The 26,553-nt window shown below is 48.9% G+C and overlaps 1 protein-coding gene across 1 annotated transcript in view; it reads right to left on the bottom strand.

Annotated features, from left to right (window-relative positions):
• Positions 1–3,966: 3,966 nt before the first annotated feature.
• Positions 3,967–26,553, bottom strand: part of PRKD2 (protein kinase D2) — a 30,251-nt gene continuing 7,664 nt past the window's right edge. Inside the window, exons 2-18 of the mRNA XM_087939333.1 lie at positions 23,508–23,646; positions 22,649–22,780; positions 21,265–21,419; positions 20,401–20,602; positions 19,791–19,871; positions 19,152–19,302; positions 18,174–18,291; positions 17,057–17,134; positions 15,824–16,082; positions 15,483–15,535; positions 15,313–15,385; positions 12,958–13,064; positions 11,777–11,938; positions 10,351–10,449; positions 7,917–8,184; positions 7,149–7,234; positions 3,967–6,583 (exon numbers count right to left, since the gene is read on the bottom strand). Of these exons, the coding sequence (XP_087795459.1) occupies positions 6,347–6,583; positions 7,149–7,234; positions 7,917–8,184; positions 10,351–10,449; positions 11,777–11,938; positions 12,958–13,064; positions 15,313–15,385; positions 15,483–15,535; positions 15,824–16,082; positions 17,057–17,134; positions 18,174–18,291; positions 19,152–19,302; positions 19,791–19,871; positions 20,401–20,602; positions 21,265–21,419; positions 22,649–22,688 (2,169 nt within the window). The 5' untranslated portion in view covers positions 22,689–22,780; positions 23,508–23,646 and the 3' untranslated portion in view covers positions 3,967–6,346. The remainder of the gene's footprint in view (positions 6,584–7,148; positions 7,235–7,916; positions 8,185–10,350; positions 10,450–11,776; positions 11,939–12,957; positions 13,065–15,312; positions 15,386–15,482; positions 15,536–15,823; positions 16,083–17,056; positions 17,135–18,173; positions 18,292–19,151; positions 19,303–19,790; positions 19,872–20,400; positions 20,603–21,264; positions 21,420–22,648; positions 22,781–23,507; positions 23,647–26,553) is intronic.

Here is a 26,553-nt window from a genome sequence, read left to right on the forward strand (position 1 = left end):
ACTCCCATCACCCTACACAGCTTGGGCATTGGGTGGGGATGGAAGATGAGGCCTGCCACACCTTGGAAAGCCCAGCTTGGAAAAGGGCCTTGCTTTGAAGAGCCCCACCCCAGAGGAACCGTGGTAGGAGACGATGGCCCGGATTTCTGACCAACACAACACACACACACGCACACGCACATGCACCCATTGCAAAAGGGGTGGAAGTTGGACTGTCCCTTGGATGATTCTTGCAGGAGAGAAACCTGGAGGAGAGGCTGCCTCTCAGCTTCCAGGGAACAGCCATGCGCCGCGATGCTCCAGTGGCCAGGAGGAAGGGGCTGGCAGAAGTGACAGTGACAAGGATGGGTAGCAACAGTGGTTTATAAATGGTGGGGATAATAATAGTGTGAGGAGGTAGCCATGGTGATGGAGAAGCGGGTAGCCATGGCAATGGCGGTAGGGGGGAGAGGAAGGATGCTGGCAGCCTTTGCTGAGGACAGTGAGAAATCGCAAGGTTGGCCTTGTGGGGGGAAAGGAGGAGAAAGGAAAAGGAGGAGGAGGCTCTTTGAAGCTGCTGGCAAGCGGTGGTGAAAAATATTCCTCTCGCCGTCCCGCTGGGTTGCCCACAAGGAGTCTCGCCCAATGGGTTGGCGCGGGTGGGATGCAATTTGGAAATGATACTCCCCGCAAAGCTGATCCCCCAAAGGCTTGGCTACCCAACTGGGGGGCACACTTCCACAGCAGGAAACTCAAAACTCCGCAAGGCCTCCCCCCGCCCACCAGACCAAAAGGGGTATTAGTAGAGGAGGAGTAACAGCCGCTTTTAAGCAGCTGCCGTCACCTCTCTGGCTCTCAGGAGTAATCCTGAGCCAATGCAAGATGCATTTCTTCCTCCCCATTGGGTACCCGTGTCAATTCCATAACCGGAACCCTTGTCAATTTCACACCTGGAACTCTTGTCAATTCTCCATCTAGCACCTGTGTCAATTCCCCATCTAGCACCTGTGTCAATTCCCCATCTGGAACTGATGTCAATTCCCTATCTAGAACCCATGACCATTCTAATCCGGAACCCATGTCAATTCCATACCCAGAACTCTTGTCAATTCGCCATCTAGAACCCAGATCAGTTCCCTCATTTGGAATGCATGTCAATTCCCTATCTAGAACCTGTGTCAATTCCCCATTTGGCATGCATGTCAGTTCCCTATCTAGAACCCATGTCAATTCCCCATTTGGCACCCATGTCAATTCCCTATCTAGAACCCATATCAATTCTCATCTGGAACCCATGTCAATTCCACACCTGGAACCTGTCAATTCCTCACCTGGCATGCATGTCAATTCCCCATCTGGAATATATGTCAGTTGTCCACTTGCAACCCTTGCCAATTCCATACCTGGAACTTGTCAATTCCCCACCTGGAACCTGTCAATTCCACCCCTGGAATATATGTCAGTTCCCCATCTGCAACCCCTTGTCAATTCCACACTTGGAACCCGTGTCAATTCCACTCCTGGAATTTCTCTCCAACCTAGAGCCTGCTGGCAGCTGGCCTTTTAGCAGATCTGCGTGTGCCTCTCCGAGAAGGAACACATCGCCTTGCTAAAACCAGCCACCGCCGAATCTGTTGCAGGCCTCCAGATTTTCTAAGCGCATGCAGAGCGAGAGGGGCCGCGTGCCAAGGCATGTGCTGCAGAGTCGTGTTCTGGAAAAAGTGATTGGAAGGAAGAAAAAGCTGTTTATTGTCTGTTTTCCATTGTTGCTATAGCCACAGCCTGCATGGAAAGTCCTCCTGCCTCCCCTCTACTTCAAAGTAACCTCGTCGCCAGGCATGGACGGATTCCAGGCGGCCTGTGCAGAGGAATCTCGCCAGGGACCAGATCCTTTAAGGCAGGGTTTCTCAACTGGGTCAGCTTTAAGACGGGTGGACTTCAACTCCCAGAAGTCCCCAGCCAGCTATGCTCCGTCCTTTGCACAGCTGGAAAAAAACCTATATTTCTCTGAAAAACAAGATTCTTCTCTCTGGAGGGGATATGTGTAAGTCTAGAGTTGTGGTGTCATCTTAATCTAGTGTGCATGTGATTTTGTGAGGCTTTCTGAGACATTCACATGCTGGCTGGGGAATTCTGGGAGTTGAAGTCCACCCATCTTCAGGCTCATTAGCATACCTGATAGAGAATTCTGGGAGTTGAAGTCCACCCAGCTTCAAACCCATTAGCATACCAGATAGGGAATTCTGGGAGTTGAAGTCCACCCATCTTCAAGCTCATTAGCATACCAGATAAAGAATTCTGGGAGTTGAAGTCCACCCATCTTCAAGCTCATTAGCATACCAGATAGGGAATTCTGGGAGTTGAAGTCCACCCATCTTCAAGCTCATTAGCATACCTGATAGAGAATTCTGGGAGTTGAAGTCCACCCATCTTCAAGCTCATTAGCATACCTGATAGAGAATTCTGGGAGTTGAAGTCCATCCCTCTTCAGGTAGCCAAGGCTGAGCAGCACCAAGCCAGTTGTTGGCCATCTCGTCTCAATTCCCACCGATTACTCCTGACCACCCTTCTAATCTGCTGCCTGCTTGGATCCAGGATTAATCACCCCAAACCATCTTTTGCCACCCTCCCCTTCGCCCCCCAAGCTTCCTTGGACCCATAGCATCCCTCAGCCTCTGCCCCTTCCGGTCTCTGCAAGCCCATCTCAGGTAACAGATAATCCGAATTGGAAGGGACCTTGTAGGTCATCTAGCCCAACCCACCGCCCAACTTTCTTTTTCAACTGTAGGCAAACGATGTGGAACTCTTCTTAAAGTGGCACTTCCTAACATGGCATTTTAGGGTCAGTTTGATCTCGTAGTTATATACAGATTAACAGAGTTGGAAGGGATCTAGTCCAACCACCCGCCCAAGCGGGAGACCCTACACCATTTCTGACAGGTGGCAGTCCAACCTCTTCTTGAAGGTCTCCAGTGATGGCGCTCCCACAACTTCCAAAAGCAACTTCTGTTCCATGGGTTGGTTGTTCTCACTGTCAGAAAGTTTCTCCTTATTTCCAGGTTGAATTTCCCCTTGATCAGTTTCCATCCATTATTCCTTGTCTGGCCTTCAAGTGCCTTGGAAAATAGCTTGACCCCCTTCCTCCTCTCTGGGGCAGCTCCTCAAATATTGGAAGGCTGCTCTCCTGTCTCCCCTGGTCCTTCTCTTCCCTAGACCAGCCAGGCCCGGTTCCTGCAACCGTCCGTCGTATGTTTCAGCCTCCAGTCCCCTCATCATCCTGGTTGCTCTTCTCTGCACTTTTTCTAGAGTCTCAACCTCTTTTTTATAGTGTGGTGACCAAAACTGGACGCAGGACTCCAGGTGTGGCCTTACTAAGGCTTCATAGAGTGGTATTAGTCCCTCCCTTGACCTGGATCGTATCCCTCTGTTAATGCAGTTTAGGATTGGGTTGGCTTTTTTGGCTGCTGCTGCACTCTCAGAGTTGACCTTCCTTTTCAAAGTTGACCATCGTCAACTCATTCCAAAACCTCCACGCCTTTTTTGCACGATTTCAACCCCATGCAGCACCGTTTTCAAAAGCCCACCCTGCACAAATGACACAAAAACCAGCTTGCCAAGTGGCCGGGGGAAATGGCCGCACCAAGTCTGGGCCAAGGCAGCAGAGACCCCAGCTGTTGAGCACCCCTGGAAAAGCAAGGGACGGGGTCTTCCCAGCAAGAGACAACCCCCGCCCCCAACACAGCAACAAAATGCAAAGTACAAACTTGAAGGATTTTTCTAGCGACTGGAAAGCGGAATGAAATCGAACAACGTTGTAAGCTGCTCAGAGACGCTTGATAAGAGATGGGCGGTATATAAATTTGATAAACAGATATATAAATAGAAGGATAAATAAATAAATATAAGCAAGAATCCGATGGGCGTTTTCCCCATCCTGACTTCTTCAGCCAAATCTCCATGCAACTCAAAAGACGGTTTTTTCAAATCTAGGATTTAAATGTATTTTTATATACAGCACAACATTTAGGTTATTTTTTTAAAAAAACAAAATAGACATTTCAGGATATAAACAATTGTCCGAGGGAAGCTGCCTCTTCAATGCAAGGCCAAAGGCTACCAAGTGGCCACATCAGAGACTGCCCCGTGCTAAAAACTGACTATTTCCCCTTGACCAGTCAATGGTGGGTTTATTCCACAAGCTCTGATGAGCGAAACAGAGTTGGTGCGGTTTGTGTGAAACCCAGTTATGTGCCAGGGCTGGGTGAGGGGTGGGAATCGGTAAGATCCAGGAGGAGGAGGATGGCCAAATTTAATATCAGGGAGTAGAGATGGACCATTAATTTAATACCTGCCAATATTGAGGGGCTGAAATCTTGGTGGCAAGAAGGGAAAATCCCACCTCGGTTGGGTTATGCAAACAACCTCAAGCCCATATAGTTCTCCTTCCCAACCTCATAATCCAGAGACCTGCAAACTTCTTCCGTACTTCCAACCATGTGAGAACTTACCATTCCTACCAGCCTGGCTGTGGACAGAAATATTTCTTTGCTGACCATCACGGAAAGCATTAGATTAGATGGAGAATTCCTGCTCCGTCCCAAAATTATGGGTTTGATCCAGGGGTCCCCAAACTTAGCCACTTTAAGACTTGTGGACTTCAACTCCCAGCACTCCTCAGCCAGCTAGGCCTGCTTTTCTCTCTCTCTTAATCTCCCAAAGTGGAGAGAGATTGCAGAGGAAGGGATTGCAAGAGAGTAAACTCTGCTGGCTGGGGGATTCTGGGAGTTGAAATCCGCCAGTCTTAAAGTGGCCAAGGTTGGAGATCTCTGGTTTAATCCTTCACGCCGGATATGCAGAATGGGGTCTGAATCTTTCAAAGAGAAATGCTTTTTTTTAAAAAAAAAGGGAGGGAGAACCACATAGTATTTCCCCACCCCCTGGGGTTTCCACATCTCTCTTCCGGCGCATGGATTTCGGCCAGCCCGTGTGGTTTGGAGGCAAAGACGTTGGCCCACTGGAAGAGAAAGTGGCTTTGTCTGCACGCACAAGGAGCCACTCTTTTGCGGCGCTGGCCCGTTTCAAACGGTCGACTTTGGAAAGCTGACATGCTGTTTGGGAGACCTAGAGGAAGGAACAGAGATTTTGGAGGGGGGGGGGCATTCTGTTTTGGATCCCCCCCAAAGTTGCATCCTGCTTGAAGACGGCCTGAGTGAGTTTTTGGCTGCTTGACAACAATCCTTGCCTCTCTGCTAACTCATTAAATGCAGTGTTTCTTGAGCTTGACCACTTGAAACGGAGTGGACTCCAACTCCCAGAATTCCCCAGCCAGCATCTTTCTGCCTGCCGCATGTTTCCTGCTGGGGAATTCTGGGAGTTGAAGTCCACCTTGCTTCAAGTGGCCAAGCTCAAGAAACACCGATTCAGTGATCAAAGAGACCAACTCCCACTCAGATTTATTATACTAGGGAGGTCTCCAAATTGAGCAACTTTAAGACTTGTGGACTTCAACTCTCAGAATTCCTCAGCCGGCATCTTTCTGCCTACTGCATGTTTCTGGCTGGGGAATTCTGGGAGTTGAAGTCCACAAGTCTAAAGTGACCAAGTTTGGAGACCCCGGTATTAAGAGGTCCTCTCCCCCCAAAAGAATCTTCATTCAACCAAGAACCTTCATCAAAGAAACCATCACTGCTGGTCTTCAAGGTTCAACCTCCACCTTGAAACATCTCCGATGTTCCTTTACATCCCCCCAAAGTTGCCCCTGCACCCCTGGATGAGTGGGGGGGACCCACAATCTGTAGCTCCCATCGGTCCTAGAATGAAGAAAACTGGCCGTTGTTGCGTTAACCCAGCACTGTTGTTGCAAAGGGTTCAAACTAGGCAGATGCAACCTGCAAAGGAAGTCTCTCTCACACACACACACCCCCATCAAAAGGAGTGGAGGAAAGAATGAATGCAGGGCTCTCTCCTGGGGTTCGGGGGACCCTCTACCCATTCTGCATGACTACCTCACCCATTGTGGGTCTTTAGGACAAGAAAGAGGGCAGGTGGGTGGTTGCCAGCCAGAGGTGGTATTTGCTAGTTCTCAGAACTACTCAAAAATTTTTGCTACCGGTTCGTCGGAACCAGTCTGAACCGGCTGAATGCCACCTCTGGTCTTCTTAAACGTGGCTGTTGCAAGTCTTAGTAATTGTGGCCCCGGAGCAGCCAAAAATGTTCCAATAGGTTCCATTTCTTTTTGTTATTTTCCAACCTCCAGAAATGAGTTTGTTGGGAAGGTGTTGAGTGCGAATTCAAGACGAGGCCGGGATTGCTCCAGTCAAGGTCCTCCTTCCAGTTTTTGGGTCCTTCTGCGTCCTGCAGCAGGCCTTCAGAGGACGCTGACCCTCTCGGCCAAGCCTTGCATTTCCATCTCCTGTTCTCCGGCCTCCTCTTCCTCCTCCTCCTCCTCTTCCTCCTGCAGCCGGCGAACGCGCAGGTGCTCGGGGTACTGCAGGCTGTGCTCGGCCGCGAAGTGCTCCCAGCGGGCGTCGTCGCTCTCGTGGGTTATGTAGCGCTCACCCATCCGGGTCTCCAGCTCTCGGAGGTCCAGCCAGGTCTGGTAATCCTAGACGGGGAGGGGGAGAGAGGGGGGGTGGGGGGGCAGAGGGAAACCACAAAGCAGGTTTGTTGCATTTGCAGAGGGTCTTAGGGCCCAGCTGGTAAGCCCAAATCTCACTCCTTTCTGGCACTGATGGTGTTACCTAGTTGGGTCATGAAACGTCAACAAAACAGCCAAGCTCAGAGAGTACCAAGAGCCCCACAGATCTCCTCCTGCTGCCCTTCTCCTTTACTTTGCAAAAACCTCCTTCCTTCTAGCACTGATGGTGTTACCTAGTTGGGTCATGAAACGTCTGCACGAAAACTGTCCGGCTCAGAGAGCACCAAAGACCCCACAGTCCTCCTCCTCTTCTCCCCCCTCCCCTCAAACCTACCAGCCCCACTCCCTTCTAGCACTGATGATGTTACCTACTCTGGTAATGAAACGTCCGCAAGAAAACCAAGCTCAGAGAGGCCCGAGGTCCCCTCGATTGAAGACTTTTACAGTCCAAATGTACAGAGGCCACCGTGGCGGGGAAGACCGACCCAGAGTGATTCCATGCAACCCGCCAACCCCCACCTCTTCCACCTACCTGTAGCCAAGTGTGGCTGAGTGACTTATCCACACTGTAACGTTTCCTCATCTTCACCTGCAGCAGGTTGTTGATCAGGTCGATGGCTAAGAGGAGGCAAGACAGGAGAAACAAGCCTTAAAACCAGGATTGTTTAAGAATGAAATTCACTGTTTCTGTCGCCACCCAACTCAACCCAAGTGATGCTAGCGGGGGATGGAAGGATGGAAAGAAGGGAGAGAAGAAGGGAGCGGTGGAGGGAGGGAGGGAGGAAGGAAAGGAAGGAAGGAAGAAAAGCAGGACGTCATGAAAGAAAAGAGGAAGGGAAGGAAGGAAGGGAAAGGAAGAGAGAGGAGAGATAACAGGAAGGAATAGAGAGAAGAAAGTCATAGAGAAAAGGAAGGAAAAGTGGAGAGGAAGGAAGGGAGGGAGGGAGGAAGGAAGGAAGGGAGGAAGGAAGGGAGGAAGGGAGGGAGGAAGGAAGAAAAGGAAGGAAGGAAATGAAGGGAAGGGAAGGAAGGAAAGCAAAGGAAGGGAAGGGAAGGAAAGGAAGGAAGAAAGGAAGGAAAGGGAGGGAGGGAGGAAGGGAAGGGAAGGAAGGAAGGAAAGGAAGGGAGGGAGGGAGGGAGGAAGGAAGGAAGGAAAGGAAGGAAGAAGGAAGGGAGGGAAGGAAGGAAGAAAGGAAGATGCTATACTGGCTGGGGAATTCTGGGAGTTGAAGTCCCTCCATCTTAAAGCGACCCAGCTCCCATCCTTTCAAGCTGCGCCCGCTTTCCAAAGGCAATTCACCTCCGACCGAGATCTGTCGCCACGGGTTGTGTGGGTACATGAAGTCGGCGTTCTGGATCTGGTCATTGATGTCCTCGTCCTCGTTGAACGGGAAGGTGCCACTCAGGCTGACGTACATGATGACGCCCACCGACCACATGTCCAGTGAGCGGTTGTAGCCCTGGTTGAGTAGCACCTCCGGGGCCAGGTACGCCGGAGTGCCCACCACCGAACGCCGGAAGGATTTCTCCCCAATGATGCGGGCAAAGCCGAAGTCGCACAGCTTCACCTGCAGAGCCGAGACGGGACGGAGGATTAGCTAACCGGGGTAAGTGGTATGTCAGGACTCCGGCAGTGACCCCCATTTAAATCCTGAGTCTGGAGCGGAACTTCCAAAACTTCAAAAGGATTTATTGGAAGCTAAAATGCCAGCACTGCCTGGGTGTAGCCAACTCTGAGATGCATCATTCATTGTCACCCTTTGTCATGTTGCTCGGCAAATGATTCATAGTTACGACAGTCGCAGCATCCCCCAGACTTTCCGAAAATACCAGAAGTGACGAAACGGGCCCATTCTTCGGCCTCCAAAGGCTGCAGAGGCTTCCCTCGAGCCTCTGGAAGGCCGAAAAAGACCCCAAAATCAGCAGGAGGCACACACATGCGCAGTGCAGGTAACGGGGTGGGGCGGGGGACCCGTGTGCATTGCCTTCTGGGTGCTGTCACGTGAGTACACGCCCACAATTTTCAGCACCGGAGCCCATAAAGGTTAGCCATCACTGCCCTAGGGAATACGACGACGGTCGTAACTGTGAGGAGAGATGTTGGGCTCCATTGTGGTCATAAGCCAAGGACTGCCCTGTAACTCAGGTAACTTGAACTTTCCCACAGGGGCCTCGTCTTTCACCCCGGACACGAAACACAATGTGCGGCCCTGAGATTTTTGTGGACTAAATTCAGCAGTTCCTCTCAATTTCGACTGCATTCCCACGCCCCCTTTCTCTCTCTCTCTCTCTCCTCGCTTCCTTTCCATTCCTGAGGCAAAACCCACCTTGTTCTCCTCAGCCAACGGCAAGCACAAGAACACGTGTGGAAGAAAAACATGGTTACTTTTTTTTTTTAAGTCAAGCGCCACGCATTCATCGTTACACGTAATTCAGTCTTTCAACCACGCTGCGCTCGGGAATAACGGCCAGCCCTGAAGGGAATAATTCTCAAGGGGGGGAAGAATTCATGGCTGACTTGAATTCTTGAAGAACTGGGGTCAACTATCCCCCCACAAACAGTGGGACGCAGTGGCTCAGAGGCTAAGATGCTGAGCTTGCCGATCAGAAAAAGTCGGCAGTTCGGCGGTTCGAATCCCTAGCGCTGTAGAACGGAGTGAGCTCCGTGACTTGTCCCAGCTTCTGACAACCTAGCAATTCAAAAGCACGGGAAAAAAAAATGCAAGTAGAAAAATAGGGGCCCCACTGGCGGCATATAAAGAGAATGCTTATAAAATGTTTTACGAGATTAGCTGTATTAGATGGATCCCAATATGAATCCGGCATGTTGGAAGTGCACAAAGAAAAAAGGTACATTCTATCACACGTGGTGGTCCTGCCCATGGACCCAAAAATACTGGTTAAAAATTAAACAGTGGTTGCAAGGGATTGTTAATGAACCAATAGAATTAGAACCGGAATTATTTTTATTGGGGAATATTCAAAAAGAAATATGGGAGAAATATAAAATATATAGTACTACATATTCTAACTGCAGCCAGAATTGCTTACGCCCAGTGCTGGAAACATACATGAATACCACCAGATAAATTGATTATTCAAAAAATAATGACTTGTGCTTGAGATGGATAAATTGACACTCATGTTAAAAGAGAAAGAGGAGACTGAGTCTTATAAGACTTGGGAAAAATGGTATGATTGGATTGAGCAAAGATAGATAAATGGACGATGAAAAAATTAATGATAAGCAACATATAAACTGATGTTTATATTTGCATAAATGGTATATATTTGTAAATAATCCACAAAATCGTAGTCTAAGACGAATGCCACAAACTGTTGGACGTTAAGGTATTTGTACTCCTTGTTTTTTTTAAGTCATAAAAGACTAATCAAGTTTATTTTAAAAAAAGAAAAGAAAAATAGGGACGACTTTGGTGGGAAGGGAACAACGTTCTGTGCGCCTTCAAAGGCATTTAGTCATGCCGGCCACATGACCACGGAGACGTCTTCGGACAGCGCTGGCTCTTCTTCGGCTTTGTGACGGAGATGAGCACCGCCCCCACAGAGCCGGAAACGACTAGCGTGGATGTGCAAGGAAGGGAAACCTTTATCTTATCCCACAAACGCCATTTTGCATTTTGGGGTGACAGGGACGCTAGCGTGCAACAGGGAAGCTCCGAGGTTTGTCCAGAGGCGCCCAGGACACGCCTTAGTGGAAAGAAACGGTTTACCTGCGGAAAGGGCTCGGCGGACGCCAGGAGGACATTTTCAGGCTTCAGGTCGCAGTGGACGATGTTCTTGAAATGCAGATGTCGGAGGGCAACCAGGACCTGAGGGGACAGGAAATGTCCAGAAGAAACAACTTGGCCATCAAGTAACTTCTAGTGTCAACAGAGGAGGAGGAGGAGGAGGAGGAGGAGGAGAAGAGAGAAGAAGAAGAAGAAGAAGAAGAAGAAGAAGAAGAAGAAGAAGAAGAAGAAGAAGAAGAAGAAGAAGAAGAAGAAGAAGAAGAAGAAGAAGAAGAAGAAGAAGAAGAAGAAGAAGAAGAAGAAGAAGAAGAAGAAGAAGAAGAAGAAGAAGAAGAAGAAGAAGAAGAAGAAGAGAGGACTTTGGGGTCCTTGGTGCTCTCTGAGCTTGGTGGTTTTCTTGCAGATGTTTCGTGCCTTCAGTAGGGAACATCACCAAAGGAAGTGTGGGGTTTAGGGAGGAGGAGGGGAGGAGGAGGAGGAAGAAGAAAATAACTTTGGGGTCCTTGGTGCTCTCTGAGCTGGGTGGGTTGCTTGCAGACATTTCATGACCTAGCTAGGTTACATCATCAGTGCTGTAAGAGGGGTTTATGGAATGGAGAAATAGGAGGAGGAGGAGGAGGAGAACTGTGGGGTCCTTGGTGCTCTCTGAGCTTCATGGATTTCTTCAGACATTTCATTACCCAACTAGATAACGTCATCAGTGCTAGAAGGAATTGTGGGGTAGAAGAGAAGAAGCGGGGAGGAGGAGGAAGAGATCTGTGGGGTCCTTGATGCTTGGTTGTGTTCTTGCAGACATTTCATTACCCAACTAGGCAACGTGTTCAGCGTTGGGTAAGGAATGTTGAATGACCTAGGGCTTAGGATCCCATAGTCCTTCTCCGCCACTACTATGCAAACCCCACTCCCTTCTAGCCCTGATGATGTTACTTACAGAATGGGATAAACATGATCAGAAGCAGAGGACAGAAGTTACATTTGACCTGTCGATAACTTAGAAAAGGGAACGAGAGAGCCGTGTCTTTCTTTTGGAGATGGCTGGAGTCTTTCTGACGCTAGAACAGCCTTGACAGGTTCCAGGTGGATCCCCACTTTCTGTCCAGGCAGCCCCAAAGGGGATTTCTGCTCTTTGTTTTAAGGAATCTATAAAGGAATCTGTTTATAGATTAGAGACTGGGAACAATCTCTAATCATATCATTGGTTTGCAGATCAAGGCAGAAGCGTTATTTTTAGTTAGGACTCTGGAGCCACCTAGTGACAAGTCCCTGCATTACATCCTTCAAGATTTGGGCAGCCGGAAGTTTATTTACTAAGAAATGAAGGAAGGAAGGAAGGAAGGAAGGAAGGAAGGAAGGAAGGAAGGAAGGAAGGAAGGAAGGAAGGGATAGATAGATTTGGAGAAACATTTACCTGGGTGATCAGGAACTTGGTCAGTCTCTCTGGGAGCCGTCCCTTCTCCGAAGACAAGATCATCTCCAACATATCCCCATGGAGTTTCTCCATCACGACAAAGACTTTCTCTGGGGTCTCAAACATGCATTCCAGATTTACAATCCCAGGGTGCCTCAAACTCTAAGACAGGGTCGAAATGAGAAACGGGAGGCTTAGCCTTAAGGAAAGGAGGAGCAAAGGGACAGGAACCTTTGCAGGAAGCAACTTTGTCCTGGTTGGTTTAAACTCTGAAGCTCTGCGTTGGAATTGGTGCTCTCTTCATTTAGCCTTGTACAACTAATTGGCAATTTAGTCGTGGGCAGCATTTCAAGGGAGATAAAGGTGGGTGCTTATCAGACTTATCCCGAAGGACTTTGGGCAGACTTCTGTGGGACTATTTACAAACTGGGCTGTGGAGGACTATAATTCACAGCTGTTGAAATAAAACAAAAGGTTTTTGGGACTAAGCTTCTGATTGTTAATGTCTCAGGAAGCCTTGTGTCATGCCCCTGGTGGAGACTGACTCTGAGTCAGAAGAGGAACGGCCGACAGGGAGTGGAAGTGGGGCTCCAGAGGTTGTGGAGGAGGCTGGGGAAGGGCAGAGGCCGGCTGGGCAGTCAGAGGAGGACCCAGGCCCATCCCCTCTCCATTCTAGGTCACGCAGGGAGGAGAGGATAAGGGAGAGACGTCTCCTCGGGAGGAGAGGGCCTTGATCCTCTTCATGGGCTGCAGCGGTGACAACTGAATAAGAGGACGGACCTGCGTACAGGCGACCACTGGAAACAAAGCATGGAAATATCTCTAGTTTATGGTTCCTCTCTGAGTTTGGCGTCCTTCCCAGTGTGTGTTATCTGTGGATGTCCTCCAGCCCTTATCTTGCCTGGTTGGTGTTGCTTTTTTCCTTCCTTCTTGTAACTGTTTGTGTGGGAGTTTTTTGTCTTCTGTCAAGGATATTCGGAGCTTGGAAGCGAAGTTGAAGGAATAAAAGGGGCTTCACCGGTTTTCTGTGACTGTGTTTGTTTTGTATCCCACACCCTGGGTCATCACACCTTGATCAGCTGCCCAATGATGCCAGGAACTTAATTGTTAAAAAATGAAATAAAAATGAAAAGCGAGAGTCCACCGACAGGGGTGCCGGAAGACTGGATGGGCCTGCTTACCTGCAAGATGGCAACCTCGTTCCGCAATTGGCTCTCCTGCTTTGTGGGGAAACGAAGCTTGTCGATGACCTTCACCGCCACGTCCCTGCCTGTCTTGCGGTGTTTCCCTGGCAGGAGAAGAGACAGCCAGCTCTTAGCAAGAAGTTATGGAGTTAGTTGGTTCCAACCCACCTCCAGTTCAACTAGGAGTGTCGCCAGAGACGACACATCCTCTGACAGGGAGGGAACCCTTGGGGAAACCAAGGGTTGGTCGATGCCTTCAAGACTTCAACTTTGGCCCCCATTGGGCTCTCGTTGTCTCTTTCTAAGGGTTGGCTAAGTTTTTGATTGAGGCCAAGGGCTGATTTTTTTGGGAAAGGGAAACTAATTTCTGGAAAGGGAAACAAGCTTGACTCAGCCTTCTGTCGGAAAGACAGAAGAGGTCGGTAAAACGACGACCCAGACTGTTGGGGGCAAGAGGCTGACTCTGTAAACGGCTTAGAGAGGGCTGGAAGGCACTGTGAAGTGGCATAGAAGTCTAAGGGCTACTGCTAAGTGGGAAGGAAGGAAGGAAGGAAGGAAGGAAGGAAGGAAGGAAGGAAGGAAGGAAGGAAGGAAGGAAGGAAGGAAGGAAAGGAAAGGAGGCAGGGAGAGAGGGAGGGAGGGAGGGAGGGAGGGAAGGAAGGAAGGAAAGGAGGCAGGGAGAGGGAGGGAGGGAAGGAAAGAAGGAAGGAAGGAAGGAAAGGAGGGAGAGGGAGGGAGGGAGGGAGGGAGGGAAGGAAGGAAGGAAGGAAGGAAGGAAGGAAGGAAGGAAGGAAGGAAGGAAGGAAGGAAGGAAGGAAGGAAAGGAGGCAGGGAGAGGGAGGGAGGGAAGGAAAGAAGGAAGGGAGGAAGGAAAGGAGGCAGGGAGAGAGAGGGAGGAGGGAGGGAGGGAAGGAAGGAAGGAAAGGAGGCAGGGAGAGGGAGGGAGGGAGGGAGGGAGGGAGGGAGGGAAGGAAGGAAGGAAGGAAGGAAGGAAGGAAGGAAGGAAGGAAGGAAGGAGGCAGGGAGAGAGGGGGAGGGAGGGAGGGAGGAAGGAAGGAAGGAAGGAAAGGAGGCAGGGAGAGGGAGGGAGGGAGGGAGGGAGGGAAGGAAGGAAGGAAGGAAGGAAGGAAGGAAGGAAGGAAGGAAGGAAGGAGGAGGCAGGGAGAGAGAGGGAGGGAGGGAGGGAGGGAAGGAAGGAAGGAAAGGAGGCAGGGAGAGGGAGGGAGGGAAGGAAGGAAGGAAGGAAGGAAGGAAGGAAAGGAGGCAGGGAGAGAGAGGGAGGGAGGGAGGGAGGGAAGGAAGGAAGGAAAGGAGGCAGGAGAGGAGGAGGGAAGGAAAGGAAGGAAGGAAGGAAAGGAGGGAGAGGGAGGGAGGGAAGGAAGGAAGGAAGGAAGGAAGGAAGGAAGGAAAGAAGGAAGGAAGGAAGGAAAGGAGGCAGGGAGAGGGAGGGAGGGAAGGAAAGAAGGAAGGGAGGAAGGAAAGGAGGAAGGGAGAGAGAGGGAGGGAGGGAGGGAGGGAAGGAAGGAAGGAAAGGAGGCAGGGAGAGGGAGGGAGGGAGGGAGGAGGGAAGGAAGGAAGGAAGGAAGGAAGGAAGGAAGGAAGGAAGGAAGGAAGGAAGGAAGGGCCCTTGTGGTTGTAAGTCAAGGACTACTTGCCCAGTGATGGGGGGGAAACTCTGTTTGTGGCCCCCCTTCAGTTCTCAGCACAGCAACGACCAGAGACAACCAAAGTTGAACACTGCAAGATCTGAGGGCCACAATTGGTCCTTTGGGAGACCCAGAGACTGTCTCCAGGGTCATTCGCACAAACTTTGGGGTGCGTATCACTGAATTTCAAGACTGGCATGGTGGAGGGTTGTGAAAGGAGAACAAATCCAGCCTCCCTCCTCGTTTTTGACCTGTGTGGCGAGCTGCCATCTTGACTTTTTGACCCCCGGTTCTTCTATCACAAAACCTGGAGAAAGGATGCCTGTCAGGGCTCCAGTAGTTACCCCCATTTTAACCATGAGTTGGATTTTCAAAGCTTAAAGAGGATTTATTAGGAGTAAACATGCTGGTGCTACCTGGGTGCAGCCGACACATCATTCACTGTCACCCTTGACCCTGGTTTCCCCACCTCCTGGGTGTATCATAATTCATATCCTCCAATGGGACACGTCCATAGCCCAGAGTCACCAGTTAGATATTTGCACGGCAGAAACTTCAGTCACTTAGTTACTGTCTTTGAAAACATTTATGGAATGCAATTTCGGTTTTGCAAGCTGCTGCACTGCTCCCCCCTCCTCTCTTTCTCTAAAACGACCATAGAAATATTGGATGAGTTGACAAAGCCAAGCCCACCAGTTGGGTTTACCTCCGTAGACCACACCAAACTGCCCGGAGCCCAAGACCTCATCCGGGAAGATCTGGTAGACGGTGGCGATGTCCTGCAATTGGACAAAGAAGTCACCTCTTGAGGTCACCTCCAAGCAGGTGAGGAGAATCAAAGAATGAGATCTAGAGGCAGAATGAATGGACACTCACCACGTTCTCCTGGATTTGGCTGTTGGACACGGAGATCCTCAAAGACGCTTGTCCTAGATGAGGCACGACAAAAACAAACGAAAATTAACCTCCTCCATCTTTTCATCCCTGGAAGCCTTCAAGAAAAGACTGTCAGAAACGGTGTAGGGCCATGATGGCACGTATGTGACGGAAGTGGCACACAGAGCCACTTCTGCCGGCATGCGAGAGGTCGTCCAGAAGAGTCCTGCTGCGCCACAGCGCCCCCCGCTCCCGCCGCCGCCAGCCAGCCGATGGTCGGGTATCCTCCTCCCTTTCTGTTGGCAACTCCAAAACGGCCATAGAGTTGACAGGGCACTCACTGTGTGGGGGCTGCCCCTGGGCAGCCGGCACCCCCTGCAGGACGACGGGCATGAGGGCTTGACGGAGGGCCATCTCCCAGGCCTTGGCGTGTTCCAGGCCATCCCCGCCATGCTGGGGGTTGCTGGGGGCGCCGTTCTCGCCCACGTAGTAGGTGGCGTTGGCGGTGACGATTTCGAAGCAGTGAGGATTGGCGCCGGGTGGCAGGAGGGAGAGGTCCTGAGCCACCTCCACCGTCAAGATCTCGGACAGCGGGATCTCCTGGGAAGTTGGGAAGGCGGCGAGAATGAGGAAAGGAAAATAAACCAGCTCTTCCCCACCTAGGGATAGTCCTCGTTTAACGACCGTTGGCTTAACAATCGTTCACAGTTACAGCAGGCCCCCCTCAAAAGGTGCTTATGGCCTGGTTCCGAAGTTCTGACATCTCTCCAGCCTCCCCTGTGGTCACATGGACCATATTTGGCTCATTGGCAGCTGTTTGGAGCGTCCGGTGAGATTTACTTTTTTTGCATGCACACTAAGTAGATTGACAATGGCGATTAGAGAACAGGAAGAAAAAAATTATTATTATAAAATTTGGAATTTATTCCATGAATGGCTAGGCAGAAGAGTCAGAAATTGAAATACATAATAATAGTATAATGTATCATAATTGATTCAGTTAGACTGAGTAAGAAAATGAATATAACTTAAGTAAAGATGAAATGTATTTTTGAAAGACGGTAACTATAATGTTAATGATAATAATTGATAAATGTGATATAAAATATCGATTAGAATGGTTATAAATATAAACAAGTAAGAAATATATGATATTATTATTATTATGTGCACAAGATATATGTACCCAACCGACACACCATTTGAACCGAAAGATGGATTTATTTGTCTTTGTTTTTGTTATAAAATAAAAAAAACTTTTAAAAAATGGGATTTATTTCCATTTTGTGGGCAAAAGCATCCATAGTAAATCAAGGGTTCGAGTGGAGGCTGTGGGAAATGCTTCAGTCTGAGCAGGGGGTGGAGTGGATGATCTCAAGGGCCTCCCACCCCTCCTCTGGAATACTCTATTTATTCGCCTCCTGGGCTGTGAAAGACCCAACGGCTTCTCCTAATCTGCTCACTTTTTCTACCCAAAGGTTTCCGATGGGAGAAGGCACCCCACCTGCTCCCAGTGCTCGGGCCAGGGGGTCTGGCTCCTGTCCTGGAGACCGCGAGGAGGCAGACAGACTCACCTTGTAGTAGCGGTTGCTATTGTTGTTCTGGAAGAGGGTGAGGCACTTGCTGTCCAGCCGCCAGTAATGACGTTTCCGCTGCAAAAGGAGACAAAAATAGAAAATGTTTGGGGATTGGGGTGGGGGTGGGAAGGAGAGGAAGGGGCTCTCTCTCGCATTGAAAGGCCCCCTCTTGGCTCAGCCTGCTAATGAACTTGAAGAAAAGTGGACTTCAACTCCCAGAATTCCCTAGCCAGCATGCTAGCAAAAAAAATAAATAAATTAAGATATGTGGATTACAATTCCCAGAATTCCCCTGTCCGCATGCTAGCAAAATTTATGATTTATAAACTACTTCTCCCAAAATTCCCTAGGAGGCATGCTAGCAAAATTGGTGTTGACTACAACTCCCAGAATTCCCTAGGAGGCATGCTAGCAAAATTTATGATTTATAAACTACTTCTTCCAAAGTTCCTAGGAGGCATGCTAGCAAAATTTGTGTTGACTACAACTCCCAGAATTCCCTAGGAGGCATGCTAGCAAAATTTATGATTTATAAACTACTTCTCCCAAAATTCCCTAGGAGGCATGCTAGCAAACTTTAAGATGGATGGACTACAACAACTCCCAGAATTCCCCCTGTCTGCATGCTAGCAAACTTTAAGGTATATAAACTTAAAATTTTTCTCCCACAATTCACCAGGCAGCAGGCTAGAAAAAAATGGAAGTGGTGTGAACTACGTCTCCCAGAATTCTTCAGTTGGCCGGCTGTTGAACTGGAAGACGAGTGGACCTCAACTCCCAGAATCCCTCATCTTTTTCAATTGCCAAGCTTGAGAAACCATGCTCTAGAGCAGTGGTCTCCCACCTTGGCAACTTTAAGCCAGGAGGACTTCAACTCCCAGAATTCCCCAGCCAGCGTTGCTGGAGGACTTCAACTCCCAGAATTCCCCAGCCAGCTTTGCTGGAGGACTTCAACTCCCAGAATTCCTCAGTCAGCTTTGCTAGAGGACTTCAACTCCCAGAATTCCTCAGCCAGCTTTGCTGGAGGACTTCAACTCCCAGAATTCCTCAGCCAGCTTTGCTGGAGGACTTCAACTCCCAGAATTCCAGTCCCTGTCCCCTTCCCCTCGCTCACCAAGGTGTCCTTGTTGCTGAAATGCACCATCCAGCCTTCCTTCAGCGCCGTGCTGGATTTCCGCGTTGTCTGGCGGACCGACTGTACCACACGCATCAGGGGGATGTACCCCATGGAGCTGGGGAGAGGGGGCAGAGGGAGGGTGGGGGCACAGGTCAGTGTAGTTGGGGGCAAAAAGATCAGGGACACTAAACACACACGCACACACCCTCCCAGTGGGAAAAGAAGACCCCCCCCAAGATGGGGAGCGGCTGACTGGAAGTCCTGAAAAATCAGAATTACCGACGGCTATGAAACTGGGAGAAGAGAAAGAGCCGTAATACAGATAAGTCCTTGATTTACAACCAGGGGTGGGATTCAAAAATCCCAGTCACCGGGCAGCGAACCGGTTGCTGGGTGGGCATGGCCACAGTGGATGTGGCCTACCGGAACTTCTGGTTCGGCCCTTTTTCACCTTCCCCGGACTCCGGAGGCTTCCCTCAGGCCTCTGGGAGGGCGAAAGTAGCCTCTCCCGGCCTCTGGAGGGTCCCTTGAAGCAGGAAACAGGCCCGTTTCTGGACTTCCAGAACTTCCGGTTCGGCCATTTTTTTGCCTTTCCCCAGACTCCGGAGGCTTCCCTCGGGCCTCTGGGAGGGCGAAAATGGCCTCCCCTGGGCTCCGGAGGCCTTCCAGAAGCCGGAAACACGCCCATTTCCGCACTTCCTGAACTTACAGAAGGCCCGTTTCCCCCTCCCAGAATCTCCACGTGGACCCTGCACTTACCTGAATCCAAAATAGGCCACCTGGAGACTCCTGGGAGGGAAGGGGAGGGATGGGCAGGGCCAGCCAGTCGGTTCAACTACCGATTCAGAGAACCAGTTGTAAAGTTAACATCCGGTTCGCCCAAACCGGTCCGAACCGGTAGAATACCACCCCTGCTTACGACCACCGTTGAGCCCGTGAGCCAAGAGGATGGCGCACCCGGGGTCTCTGCCTCACCTTTGGGACTTCTGGAGGCTCTCCGCGTCTTCGTCCATGCGCAGCTCGTTCTCCGAATGAGACCCCGGGACGATCCCCGAATCGTCGGACTCGTCCATGAGCGAGTTTTTATCCGCCTCGCTGAGATCACTCGATTCTTCCATCGACACATCTGGGGGGAAGGAGAAGGGGGGAGGGAATCCAGTGAGGCAAATCCAAACCTGATTCCCCAGGCGCATCAGGTTTCTAGTCCTCAAGGCTCAGGAAGAACCAGCAAATTGCCAGAGATCTGGTAATCCGGATGGGTTCCGATCGTGGGTACCTCGAAACGGTCAAACGAGGTACCAGAGAGGTAGTCCTCGCCTTACGACCACAGTGGGACCAGGATTTCCTGCGCTAAGCAAGACAGTTAAGTGCATCGCGCTCAACTTGATGACCTTTTTGCCACGGTCGTTAAGCAAATCACTGCCCTTGTTAAGCGAATCGCACGGTTAGAAACACTGTTCAAAGGTCAGCTTTGCATTCTTTGGCGCCAGTCCAGCATCTGGTGTCCTTCTGCCCCTCCCGGGGTCCCAGTCAGGAATAAAATCCCACCCACCCCACAGCAAGAGTCTCCTCCTCCTTGCCCCTCCTGCAACATGAGATGTCTTTGGAACTCACCGCCACCGTTAAAGGACGCCTCTCCCAGACAATCATTGGGCACCCGGGTCGCACAACGCTTGTGACAGTTGAATTTGCAATCTGGAGGGGAGTTTGGGGAGGGGAGGAGAGAAAAAGAGAGAGATTAACCTGTTTTTCAGTGACCCCCCCCCGCTCCCCGAAAGCCACTCCCTTCCCCTGTGTCCATGAAAAGGGGTGAACTAGAAGGCTGCAATGCCATCAGCCACCAGCAGGGGGAGAGCAGGAATAAAACAGGTTCTGTGTTAACGTATTGAAATTTAAGAGCTGACCAGTTGCTGTAAAGCTGATGCAATAAGGATGAATCAGCATAGCATGGGCATTGCCCTTTTAAGACAAAGAGTGGGTCTAGAGAAGATTTACCTCTTTAAGAGGTATCTATATAAAGGCAGGCATTAGAGGGCGTGCTCTCTCTCCTTGTGTCCTTCTTCATTGTAGAGTTTCTCTTGTATATAAACCACTGTTAATTGTCTGTGCGCTGTGTGTTTTGCTCCTGGGTTGTCTCGTAATAGTAGTCATGTTGCAAACGCTCTGACATTCTGTAAGGCTGCGAATATCTGGTGGCAGGGAGTTCCCCATTCCCCCTCCTCACCTTTGCACTGCAGGCCCTGGCGGAAGAGCCCCTTCAGGAGCTTCTTGCAGTACTGGCAGACGGTGGGGCGGGTGTAGGAGTGGATGAGGAAGGTGTGGGGCACCTTCACCTTGGAGAGAAAGAGCTTGTCCAGCTCGATGGGGCGGCCAATGTAGGTGCAGGAGGTCAGGCGGCGGGGAAAAATCTCCGTGGAACTCCGGCTCTGGATGAGGCGGAAGGAGAGGAACAGGATCAGTACAGGGAGAGAAAGGGAGGGAGGGAGGGAGGGAGGGGAGGGGAGAAAGGAAGGAAGGAAAAGAGGGAGGTAAGGAGGAAGGAAGGAAAGAAAGAAGGGAGGAAGGAAGGAAGATGGTGAGGGAAGGAGGGAAGGAGGGGGGAGGGGAGAAAGGAAGGAAGGAAAAGAAGGTGGTAAGGAGGAAGGAAGGAAGGAAAGAAAAAGGGAGGGAGGGAGGAAGAAAGAAAGGAAGATGGTGAGGGAGGGGAAGAGGGAGGGGAGGAAGGAAGGAAGGAAGGAAAAAGAGAGGAAGGGAGGAAGATGGTGAGGGAGAGGGAAGGGAGAGGGAGGGAGGGGAGAAAGGAAGGAAGGAAGGAAAAGAGGGAGGGAGGGAGGAAGAAAGATGGGGAGGGAGGCAAGGAGGGAGGGAGAGAGGGAAGGAGGAACGAAGGAAAGCTGCCTTGGAGTGCTCCAAAACCGCTAGAAATTACTGCATCACAAAAGTGACACACCGATGAAGAAGAATTCATGCTCCGTCCCGAGCACATCAGGTTTCTAGTCCTCAAGGCTCAGGAAAAACCAGCAGAGCCAAAGCAAAGCCTCCTCAGGCCCAGCGGGTGTTGTGGGGGGGGCAGCCAGGGCTGACTCACCAGCTCGTCCGGGACGCAGGGCAAGGATTCTGTGGTGGACAGGCGCAAGGACTGCGAGTTGGCCAGCGAGGTGGACGAGAGGCGGCGTTTCCTGGCGCTGCTGCAGTTGTTGGGGATGCTGAAGGCGCAACGTTTGTGGTAGTTCAGGCCGCAACCTGAGGGGCGGAAGAGGCCAGGAAAGTGAGGAAAAAGTATTTCTTCCCATAATCATTTCAAATGCTCTGCCAGTAAACTTATATTCCCTACACCGTTCACTCTCTCACAGGCTGAGAGGGAATTTACAACAGCCCTGCAGGGTAGGCCAATGCTCAATTTTAGTGTTTCTTGACATAGGCAACTTTAAGCTGTGTGCGGACTTCAACTCCCAGAATCCCTCAGCCAGGAGCTGGCTCTGGAATTCTGGGACTTGAACTCCACCCAGCTTAAAGTTGGCCAGGTTGACAAACATTATTCTTTTAGGCATGTCTTTTAGGTCTTCCTTTCTGACAGTCCAAACATCTGGGCACATACAGACGTTTCAAGACCCTGAAAAGTCGTTTTTCCCACATGGAAAATAAAAATAAAGACTTTTATGAGAAATAGATTAGTTAGAACAACTAATCCGTGGAACAATTTGCCTCCAGAAGTTGTGGCTGCTCCAACACTGGAAGTTTTTACGAAGAAATCGAATAACCATTTGTCTGAAGTGGTGTAGGGTTTCCCACCTAGGCAGGGGGTTGGACTAGAAGACCTCCAAGGTCCCTTCCAACCTATTATGTTCTGTTCTATTATTCTTATTCTTATTTATTTTATTTTATTTTATTCTTCTTTCTATTTATTCTCTATTCTATTCTATTCTATTCTATTCTTATTTATTTTCTATTTTGTTCTGTTCTATTCTTATTTATTTTCTATTCTGTTCTGTTCTATTCTTATTTATTTTCTATTCTGTTCTGTTCTATTCTATTCTTATTTATTTTATATTCTATTCTATTCTATTCTATTCTATTCTATTCTATTCTATTCTTATTTATTTTCTATTCTGTTCTGTTCTATTCTTATTTATTTTCTATTCTGTTCTGTTCTATTCTATTCTTACTTATTTTCTATTCTATTCTTATTATTTTCTATTCTGTTTTATTCTATTCTTATTATTTTCTATAATATTCTATTCTATTTGATTCTAATTGCTCATTCTTACTGCTATGGTTTCTTTCCTCCAAGGAAAATAGGAGATATAGATGGCCATCACAAAAAAGGAATTAAAAAACCACCATCTCTGACCATCCCTGTTCTCTACTGCAGATTTCCCTTCGCCCCTTCCCCAAAGAATGCAAATCCCGAGTGCAAATCTAGATTTCTTAGAAGTACAGAACTGCATCTAGGGGAGGGAGAGGTTTCATACCGTCACATTTGAGGCCTTGGCGGACCAAACCGAAAAGCATCTCTCCACAGTGGTCGCAGAACGCCGGTGCCCGGTAGGAGTGGACGTTGAGAGCATGCGGACGGATCTGGAAGTCCTCAAAGGTAGCCGAGGCTGCAGAAAAAGAGAGAGAGAGAGAGAAACTGAGGGGAAGAAGGAATATCTAAATAATTTTTCTTTCCTTTCCTTTCCCTATCCTTCCCTCTTTTATCTTCCTTTCTTTTCCTTCTCTTTCTTTCCCTACTTCCCTCTTTTATCTTCCTTTCCTTCTTTCCTTTCCTTTCTTTCCCTATCCTTTCTTTTTTTTTCTTTTCTTTTCTTTTCCTTTCCTTTCTTTTCATTCAAGAAGCAAAACCTTTTGGTTAAGTTAGTGAGCCTCTGAATTTTGCTGATCTCCAAATCTCAAACCAAGCCCTTTAAGTGGGTTTTTAGCTAGCAGAAGACAAGATAAGATAAGTAGCTGCCTTATTTTATCTATCTATCTACTTGTACATATTGTTTAATTTAGCTATTCTGGTGGAAATGATCGGCTCTATAAACTAACAAGAAGAGGCTGGATTCACACAGCCTGCAAAGAAAGATATTTTTTAAAAAAATATACTCCAAATTAAAAACAACCAAGCTTAGCTGCTGATGCATTTACCTGATTGCTAAACTTGCTTTTAATTTGGGGAAGTTGAGAAGAGGAGGAGGAGGAGGAGAGGAAGAGCAGGAGAAAGGAAAAGATAAGGACTGTGGGGTCCTTGGCGCTCCCTAAGCTTGGTGATTTTCTTACAGACGTTTCATGACCCAGCTAGGTAACATCATCAGTTCACTGCCTTCTCTAACCGAGGCACTTTACCTGAGAGAACCACCTCTACCAAGTCACCCTCCTGAATGTCAGAGGCGGCTCGAACCAGTTGTAAAATATTGGTTGTTGAAGCGTCATGTTTGAACAGTAGGATTTTATCGTAGAGGCCATAAAACCCGCACTCAGGAAACTGCAAAAGAGAAAAACCAGATAAGCAGTGCAGGAAAAACACCGTGCAAAGATGAGAATTTTGGTACCAGGGAAAGGCAGATGCATGGCTCTAATGGCTCGAGGTTTGGGGGAAACACAGCCTTGCGCCCTCTTGGCTGTACAGGTCAGTCCTCATTGAGCAACTACAATCGGCAACTCGGTCGCTAAATGAAGCGGTCGCTAAGGGAAGCCGCAACTGTGCCTACGAAGAAACTTCAGGGTTCTTTCCCATTATGAACCTGTGAAGATTGTAAATGAGGCAGTGGCTAAACCAGGACTAACTACCCTGTTTCCCTGAAAATAAGACCCAACTGAAAAATAAGCCCTAGCATGATTTTTCAGGATCTCATAATAAATAAGCCCCAGTTAAGATTGGCAGCCAGACGGATGCACTTAGACCCGTATTTCCCCCAAAATAAGACCCAACTGGAAAATAAGCCCTAAGCATTTTTCAGGAGGCTCGTAATATAAACCCTATTCTGAAAATAAGCCCCAGTTAAGATTGTCAGCTAGATGGATGCATTTAGTACCGTATTTCCCCCCAAAATAAGACCTAACCAGAAAGTAAGCCCTAATGCATCTTTTGGAGCAAAAATTAATATAAGACCTGGTCTTATTTTCGGGGAAATATGGTAGATAAGGAGATTCCTGCTGGACCCCCAAACCTTTTCGGGGAACACTCTCAGTATACATAAAAGAAAGATACATTCGTTAAGAATCAAGAATCATCAGGTACAACACTTAATGATAGTCATAGGGTACAATAAGAATAGAATAAGAATGGAATAGAATTCTTTTATTGGCCAAGTGTGATTGGACACACAAGGAATTTGTCTTGGTGCAAATGTACATAAAAGAAAAGATACATTCATCAAGACTCAAGAATCATCAGGTCCAACACTTAATGATAGTCATAGCGTATAATAAACAATCAAATCCTACTAGGAAACAGTCAGTATAAACCGTAAGGATACAAGCGACAAAGTTACAGTCATACAGTCACAAGTGGGAGGGGATGGGTGATAAGGAGGGATGAGAAGATTAACAGTAATAGTAGTGCAGACTTTGTAAATAGTTGGACAGTATTGAGGGAATTATTTGTTTAGCAGAGCGATGGCGTTTGGGGGAAAAGCTGTCCTTGTGTCTGGTTGTTCTGGTGTGCAGGGCTCTGTAGCGTCGTTTTAAGGGAAGGAGTTGAAACAGTTTATGTCCTCCATGGAAGGCAGGTGGGCAGTAATTGTTTTTTTTCTGAGGTCCTAATTATCCTCTGGAGTCTGTGTCTGTCCTGTTGGGTCGCAGAACCAAACCAGACAGTTATAGAGGTGCAGATGACAGACTCAATCATTCCTCTGTCGAACTGGATCAGCACCTCCTTGGGTTGTTTGAGCTTCCTGAGTTGGCGCAGAAAGAACTTTCTTTGTTGTGCTTTTGTGATGACGTTTTGGATGTTAGGTGTCCATTTTAGGTCTATTCTAATTCTACACAATCTACATAATTCTACATAATCAAAATATAATTCTACATATTCAAAATATCAAACTATCAAAACATAATCAAAATAATCTAAGTATTATTTTGACAGGCCTGTCAAAATAATCCATATTTATCAGGTAGGACCAGTGGGTCTGTGTAGGTCAGAGATGGGCGGTTATGGCCCTTTGGCATCCTGTGAACTACAACTCCCAGAATTTCTCAGCCAAGCATGAGTGGCTCAGGCATTCTGGGAATTGAAGTCCACAGGTTACCATACAGCAGAGGTCTCCAACCTTGACCACTTGACTTGTGGACTTCAACTCCCAGAATTCCTCAGCCAGCAGAGCTTTTTTCTCTCTCTCTCTCTCTCCCTCCACTTTTTTTCTCTCTCTCCCTCTCTTTTTCTCTCTCCCTCCCTCCCTTTCTCTCTCTCCCTTTTTTCTCTTCCTCCCCCTTTCTCTCTCCCTCCCTAACTCTCCTTATTTCTCTTTCTCTCCCCCTCCCTCCTTTTTCTCTCCCTCTTTTTCTCTCTCTCCCTCCCCTCTCTCCCTCCCTCTTTATCTCTCTTTCCCTCTCCCTCCCTCCTTCTCTCTCTCCCTCCCTTTTTCTCTTCCTCCCACCCTTTCTCTCTCCTTCCTCCTTCTCCTTTTTTCTTCTCCTCCCTCCCTCTCTCTCCCTAACTTTCTCTTTCTTTCTCCCTCCCTCCCTCCCTCCCTCCCTCTCTCTCTCTCTCCCTCTTTTTCTCTTCCTCCTTCCCTCCCTTTCTCTCTCCCTCCCCCCACCTCCTCTCTCTCTGCATCCCACCTTTGCAAAAAACCCCAAAAGGCAGGTGACCCTTCGTGGCGCTGCCAACTCGGCACATATTTTGCACCGAGGCTTTTCAAAAATGCAGGCCAACAACCTTGGGGCTGGGGGCGGGGTGGGGGGGAGGTGAACTCGAATCTGGAGGGTTCCAGGGACGGCAGGGAAGTAGCAGCTCCGCATGGCAGGCAGGCAGGTGGAGGCCGAGGGCTGCACAGGAAGCAGGCGGGTTCCAGGCAGGTAGGCAGGCAGGCGAGGCGAGGCGAGGCAGCCATGCGAGGCATCCTGGCACGGACAGTTATGCAAATCTCGGCTGTGATTTGTGAAGGGCTGGTCCAACTGATTTCTGAGATTCCTTTGCAGGACAGGCTGGCTTTCAAACGCTCTTTCGTGTCCTTTTCCTTCCTTCCTTCCTTCTTTTCTGGCATGTTTTTCTGGCATGCTTGCTTTTCCTTCTTTCTTTCATTCCTTTCTTTCTTTTCCCCTTGCTTTCCCTTCCTTCCTTTTCTCTTTTCTTTCTTTTCCTTCCTTCCTTCTTTTTTCTTTCCTTTCCTTTCCTTCTTTCTTTTACTCCTTTCTTTCTTTTTTCTTTTTCTTTCCTTCTTCCCTTCCT

Source organism: Pseudonaja textilis, chromosome 10 (assembly GCF_049901715.1).
Source record: "Pseudonaja textilis isolate UNSWEBS1 chromosome 10, rPseTex1.2, whole genome shotgun sequence".
In the NCBI taxonomy this organism is placed as follows: domain Eukaryota; kingdom Metazoa; phylum Chordata; class Lepidosauria; order Squamata; family Elapidae; genus Pseudonaja; species Pseudonaja textilis.